Source organism: Gavia stellata, chromosome 13 (assembly GCF_030936135.1).
Source record: "Gavia stellata isolate bGavSte3 chromosome 13, bGavSte3.hap2, whole genome shotgun sequence".
Lineage (NCBI taxonomy): Eukaryota > Metazoa > Chordata > Aves > Gaviiformes > Gaviidae > Gavia > Gavia stellata.
The window spans coordinates 21719958-21727257 of NC_082606.1; the positions used below are offsets into that span (position 1 = coordinate 21719958).

The 7300-nt window shown below is 54.9% G+C and overlaps 1 protein-coding gene across 1 annotated transcript in view; it reads right to left on the reverse strand.

Moving 5' to 3' along the window:
- Positions 1-4398, reverse strand: part of IGDCC4 (immunoglobulin superfamily DCC subclass member 4) — a 95639-nt gene extending 91241 nt beyond the window's left edge. The window contains exon 1 of the mRNA XM_059824084.1: positions 4293-4398. Within this exon, the coding sequence (XP_059680067.1) occupies positions 4293-4398 (106 nt within the window). The remainder of the gene's footprint in view (positions 1-4292) is intronic.
- Between the last annotated feature and the right edge of the window lie 2902 nt (positions 4399-7300).

The window sequence follows — 7300 nt, forward strand, 5'->3', positions numbered from 1 at the left end:
TGCAAGCTCTGTTCAAAGCTCTTCCTGCAGTTGAGGCACTTCAGGTTCCCCCCCCATGTGGGTTTTCCAGTGCCTCTCCTTCAGTCCATGCAGAAACTGCATCTCTCTCCTCTACTTGATCACTTATTTTCAAAAACTCTGAATTCTCCATACCCACACTATCTATGATTGACCACCAGGTCCAAGAATTACTTGGAAAAGGAATGGGAGATGGACAGACAACCAAATAGCATGACTATATAAATGTCTTTTCCTTAGAAAACCAGGCTAAAAATACTGTAGACAAGCGGGTCCAGTTCTTCTCCAGAAAGCAATGAAATTGCACCAGAGTTGATTTTGGCCCAACATGCACTTGGCAAATACTGATAACAAGGATTTACCATATCCCCTCTAGTATTACAGCTGACTATAAAGCAAACATTTGCTTCCTACAGATAACAAAACGACTATGATCGCTTCGGGTTTGTAAAGGTTAGGATTTCTGCCGTCACCGAAGGCAGGTCTATAATTCTCAGTGTCCAAGCAGAAAATCCACCTACATGTAACAGTAGCCTCAGTTTTCCCTCAGGTGCCCACTCACCTCACGGAGAGATACAGCTTGGGATGGACTCCAACAACAAATTACAATCAGATTAAATATTAATTCCCATCTTAATTATACAACCATGACTGGGCTTAATGGCCAGGCAGCCATTTAAACAGGAGAGGAGCATGTAAATCACGCAAGCAACGTCTCTTATGCTGCAAATGCTCAAACTGGTTCACAAGCACCTGGATTCTTCCATGGGAGAAGAGCCAGCCTTTGGGAAGGCAGCTCTGAGAGAGGCAGAGTTCAAACCACCCAGCAAGCAATACTGTATCAGGAGTCACGAATTCGTGAGCCAACATGGGACAAGGCAGCACCCTGCCCTCGGGCTAGTTGTACAGTACGGTGATGAAGATCATATACGTGCTCAACATTCACTGATGGATTTCAACCTCATTGAGAGGATAAAATCCATCAACACCTTTGACAGAGAGAAGTGTGCAGCATCTGTCTTTTTGCCTAAAGATGGGCCCTGAGGACACCAGAGCAGACAAAGCAACCAGCCAAAGCTCAGAGCGGGCACTCAAGCAAGACATCCTGTATGCCATGACAACACCCAGCCCACCCCAGCAGTTCCCAAATGCAGGTGGCTCTGGTGCCCCTGATGCAGAGAGACCTGTGCCGTACCACAGAAGCTGCCTCCAGCTCCACATCGGGCTGCAAGCACGCACGAAGGGAGAATCGTCTCCCTTCTTCCCCAGGAAAACGCAGACTGCCAAACATTTTCTTTTTAATTTATTACTTGCGCCACTCTGAAGCGGCTCGCGTACCATCAGCGATACACCCACCCCGTGTGGGGCCCCCTGCAGCAGATCAAACTTTCTACAGCTGCCAGGAGAAAGCCTGCTGCAGAAAGGGGGGAGACATCAGAAAATTAGCGGGTACTGCTTCACTTTGGACTTCAAGGTAGTAAAAGGAGAGGGCACAAAAAAAGAAAGAGAGAAGGAAAAAGCTAGGGAAAACAGGGAAAAAAAGAACAGAACCAAGCCTGAGCGGTTTCTCCTCCAGCCTCACACACCAGAAGAGAAACAGGGAAACACCAGCAGAAACATTCCCCACTTGCGAGCCGCCTCTGCCGTCAGGGCTTGGAGACTGGCTGTCATGACAGCCACAGCACAACGGCAGCAAGCTCCTGCGTGAGAAACCTGCCCCTGGAAACATGATACAGGCAAAACCTCGTTAACGTGGTGTGCACAGAGTGTTTGGCACTGTCAGTGCCCCCCATTTCTTGAGGGCTGTAAGAAATACCCCTTCCCTGCACCGCTTATCCTGCCTCCTTGCAACCCAGCCCACGGACAGGCGACACTGCAACACCACAGTCAACAGGGCAAGCGGATCTGCATGCAGGTGACGTCCTGCGAAGCACAAGCGACGGTAGCAGCGGAGACGCACGATCCCCGAACAATGGCAACACTGACTTCCCCAGGCAAAGGCACCAACTGCACGCAGCAGGCTGCGGGGTTATGCCGCCAAGACGAATGCGACAGGAAGGCTAAAACAAATCAGAACTAAAGTTAGGTGATGTCGAAAAAGGAAATCTGTTCTGCAGCAAGAAGACTCAACCACAAATCCAAACGACATAAACCCTGATGGATTTCAGCTGATTGCTCAGATGGAAAGCTCAGCCCACTTCCCACCAACACATCCCCTGTAGAGAGCCCCAAGGAAAGCAACCAGCACAACCCCCTCGCCAGAGTCAACTGAAGAGGGTTGGTTGTTGTTTTTTTTTTTCTTAAACCCTTTCCTGCTACTGCAGGGAAAATAGTCTCAAAGTAGGACAGGCAGAAGGCTTTCAAAACACTGGATCACATCCCCAGCTAGTGTAAACTGGCACGGCTTTCCTCAAGTCCACAGAGGGGGGAAGGTTTCCCAGTCGACTTCTCTCCTAAGTATTTCATACCCAGCGAGGATCAAAACACATGGGCTTAGGGATCAAATGCAGACTTCCCCAAAACCATTTCAACCCACTGCCAAATTAATTTCAGATTGAAACAAGTCCATGTTTTTCTTTTAAGAATCAAACCCACCTGTTGGAAAGCACATCCGCATGTACCAAGCGGCACATCCACAGACTGGGCGGATGCACTCACTATCTCTCTATACAATACGTGGCCCATTGTTAGAAAACAAACAGAAACAATTTTCACTAGTTGCCTAATTGCTTGCAAAAAAAGCAGAGAAGCCACAACTGCAAATTCCTGCAAAGCATCTGAAGTTTTCTTGTTGAAGCGGGTTTGAAAAACAACATCCACTCCACCACCCTCTTTTTTTCTTTTTCTTTTTTTAAATCATTGTTCTCCATTACAAGCCTCGGGATCCACTTAGCTGTTTGCTCAAACACGCAGGAGACGCAGCTCCCACCTGCCCCAGCGTACCCGTTTGTGTGCTGGTGGGGGTCACAGAGCGCCATCCATCTAAAAAAACCCACACGCACTGATGACAATGGCCCATTTACATGGACCGTTATTCGTTTCTACACACAGCCACCGTATAAACGCTGCACCTATATCAAATGATAACCTACCCCTTACGGGAGCTCACGTTCTGAAAAAAAGAAAGAAAAGAAAAACAACCCCACAGCCACCCACCACACTGTATTCTCCCCCAAAAGGCTATTTTCAAAGCCATAAAGACTAAACATCCTTTGAGCTGTTATGACGTTCTGCCGAACCTGAATGCATCATAAAAAGGAATAAAAACGTATAATGACATAGGGATGGCTCCTCCACTGCAATCCCCCATTTAGGACGCTCTTTTAAACAAGAGCAACTCCAGGGCACATACATGGCTCATGTTTTTTGGTGTGGCTCTGCCAGCCTACACCTTTCCAACCCTTCTCGGGGACGAGGACAAAAGCTTTTGCGGGTCTGTGCCCGCACAGGGAACGAACCACGCTCCCCGAGGTCCGCAGCTCCAACGACCCTCGATGTCAACTTCGACGGCAAACGCAGAAAGTCGGCCAGCGCGACAGGCGTACGTGTACCCGCGCATGGAGCCGTTTGCATAACCGTTGCAAAACGGAGGGCGTGAGGAGCATGGCTATTCCTGAGTCGCTTCCTTGACCAACGGGACCTCTGCCCACCCGGGTGTCCTGCGCTGGCGGGAGCGGGGTGAGGGGAGGTGAGGGTCCCCACCACGGCCCTGCCGGACACCCGGGCCTGCTCCGGGCCAGCCCCGCGCCGGACAAGCGCTTTGGCCCCCGGCCGGCCTGGCGCAGCAGCCGTCCCTCCGGAGGAAACTTGCCGCTGGCAAGGCGGTGGCCCGGGGGTGGCTGCCGCTGGCCCGCCTCCCCCCCGCCCTGCCCGGCCCTCTGAGGGGGGCTCCCTGCGGGGGACGCCCTGTGTCACCCCCAAAAGGTGACCCCAAAGGAGGCACCGTCCAGACATGGGTCGAGGCCACGAGCGCAGCTGTCGCCCGACTCGGGGGGATGAAAAGCGGCCGGGGGGGAGAAGGGGATGGGGGGGAATGGCCACGGGGGGAGAAGGGGGTACTGAGGGGGGGACAGGGCGCCTGGGGAGGGGGAATGGCCACTAAGGGCTGCTACGGGAGAGTGGAGAAACGGCGGGGGAGAGGGTCCCGGCCAGAGAGCGCATCGCCGCTGCCGCCCACGGCCGAGCGGGGTGCGGCGCTCAGGCAGGTGGACCGCGGACCCACGCGCGACCGCCCGTGGGCACCGACCCCCCCCCCCCCCCCCCTCCTCACCCACCTTGCACGGCCAGGACGGCGAGGGCGGAGAAGCAGAGACAAAGCAGGTCCTCCAGCGCCATGTAAGCCCCGCCGGGCGCCGGGAGCAGGGGCCGCCGCGGCCGCATCTAAGAGGGGAGCGCGCTCTCCCGCCGCCCCACCGCCATCTTGTGCGAGCGCCCCAGCCCCAGCCCCGCGCTGCCCGCCGGCGCCGCCGGGCCCCGCTGCCGGGGGCGGCCCTGGCCTGCCGCTGCTCCGCCTTTGTCAGCGGGTTCGCCGCCGAGGCGAGGGGGCTCCTCCCGCCCTCCTCGACAGCGCCGGGACCAACAGGTTGCTGCCAGCCCGCGGCGGGGGGAGCGGCCCCGTTTTCTGAGGGGGGGGGGAGCGGGGCCGGGCTGCCGCGGCAGGTGCGGGGCTCCTCCGCCGGGCCGGCAGCTCCGCAGGCCGGCAGAGCGGGGTTTATAAACATTTTACGTGCTTTTCTATTAATTTTTTTTCCTTCTTTTTTTTTTTTTTTCGTTTTTGCCGCAGGTGAGTGTGGAGGACACGGCGCTGCCGCCAGCCGTCGTCTTCCCCCTCACGGTGCTGCGGTGGGGACACCTCTCCCGGCCCCTCTGTCCCGTCAGGGCGGCGGGAGCCCTCTGCGGCGTCCTCCCGCCGCGCTCCGCTGACAGCCGGGCCGGCGCGAGGTGCCCGGCAGCTCGCCCCGCCGCAGCCGGCCGAGGGCTGGCGGACGGCCGAGGGCTGATGGCCGCCCAGCCGCAGGCCCTGCTGCCGGCGGGCGCAGGCCCGTGTCCGTGGGGAGGAGGCGAGGCGGCCGCCCCACGCAGCCTGGCTGGGCTGCAGAGGCAAAAGTGACCGTATCACCGTTAGTTTGCAGTGCCGCTGGGGCCCATTGCGAAGCACAACTCCCTCAGGTGTGTATCATTCATTGGGCTTTTCAGGTGCCGGAGTTTAGCCTATGCTTCTCAGCTGTCTTTAAAAATAAAGCAAATAAGATACTTGCCACAGCCTGTCCACACCCCGTCGCTGTGGAGAGAGGCAGGACCCATCTGCCAGCCAAGCCAAGCAGTGGAAACGAGGCAGAGCTGAAGGGTGCTGAAAGATGGAGACTGAGGCCTCCCCGGCTTGGCTGGGTCCCAGACACAAAGTCACGCTGCACGGCTGCGTGTAAACTGCAGGTTTAGTCCTAAGGGCAAATGACACCAAGCCCTTCTTTTGGCAGAGGCGGCTGGCGCCGAGCAGAAGGGCAGCCGCATCCGGAGAGGGTAGGAGGGAGTCGGCTTTGGCCTCCGAAAGGAGACGAGGCTGCCCAGCGCACCAGGACGTTTTATCACAGCAGTGTGGAATGCAGAGAGGGCTCCAGCTATGCAGAATGTGAAAAAAGAAACCTTTTTGATCCAGACCCTCCTATTTATTAGCTTGTATAATGAACAATAAAAACTTAAATGAAACCAGAAAGGCTGCCTGGTGGGAAGCAGGTTTCCTATATGTATGAGTTATGTAAGTGTAAGTTAGTCCCTGGCACTGTCAATGCAGAGAAGCCCTGGGATCCAGCAGCCCCCTGCCCCGGACAAAGACATGCAGGGAGGCTCTGCCGAGCATGGGGGCCCTCCCGGCTGGGTGGGCACTCGCTACACACCTCGCTGGGAAGGAGCGGGTAATAAGGCCACAGCGAATCCACCAACCCTATCCCTGCGCTATCCCTGCAGTAAGAAAAGGGGATAGTAACAGCCATGCTCTCTTCTGCACTACTCCAGCGTGGACTTAAAGATTAACAGCCTCCACAAACCCTCCTTTTTCTCTGGGCCGTTGCCACCTGCTCCTTTCTGTGTGAGGTGGTTTTAAAGGTGCTGTCAAATTGCTTTAATGAGGCTGTAGAGGAATGTGTCCTCATTGTGCCTGGCAGTGGTTTGTGTTTAGACTAACCCCTGCCCTTTTTTCCTCAAATTGCTGACATTTCTCCCTCCTTTTAAGCAAGGAAACCTTTACCTATAAGTTAGGCGAGTCTGGCATAATATAAATAATGAAAACTGCTAGTGGTCTGCAAAATACTGCACGCTGGCTAACAGCATCTGCCTGTGTTAAGCCTTTGACCCAGCTGCCTGCCAACAGGTCAGGGTCAGAAGCAGGCACTAGCCTAGAAATCAAAAGACCCAGGTATAATTCTTGTCTTTGCTCCCTGTCTGACTTTACAGTGTCACTTAGTCCCTCCATGACATGTCTGTCTTCCTGCATGTCAGTAGGAACAGGAATTAAACCAGCATTTGAAGAAACGCAAGCTTGCGACAGATATATTCCCTGAATATCTTTCCCTGCGGAAAAGAAAAAAAAAACGCTTCGCAGGCAGCCCCTGACCTGTGAAGGTGCCAGTAACGTGACCCAGAGCACCAGCTCCTTTCACACTGGCAACACCCATACTCTGCGAGAGTAACACCAAGTCCCCACCGTCCACCTCTCTCACCCACGTTGGCACAGACAAACTGAGCTTGCGACAACCAACGTTGCCGTGGGCTGACTCCTTCACAACTGAAGCCAACGCTGGCTGACGCCTGCCTTCGCAGGAGCCGGTCCTGTGGCTACAGGGAGGCATTCCTGGTGTCACACCTCCCGGGTAAGCATCAGCTGCTTCAGCCACCCGCAGGGACGCCCTGCGCTGCGTGAGCTGACTTCTTGCGGCGCTTACAGAGGAAGAGCCTGGAGAAAAAGCCACTTTTTAATTTGGGAAGGATGGGATAACTCCCTGGCTGTAAGTCCATGAAGAACAAAGTGACAGCAGACCTGTACCAACAGAAGGGACATTCCTTCCCCAGGTAATGGCATTTCTGCCCCAATACTTATAGCAAATGAAAGCCCCCACTCATGCGCTGCAGACTCCCCAGTGTTCCTGTCCCTTTTGGCGAGGAGTTTCTTTCTACCTGCCAATAGCTGCAAACCTCTGATGCTCTGAGCTGAGAAAGTGTGAATGGCAAACAGTAGCAGCAGCAGCAAGTGGCAGGTCTTTGTAGTTCAGCCTTTTGTTCCCCCTTC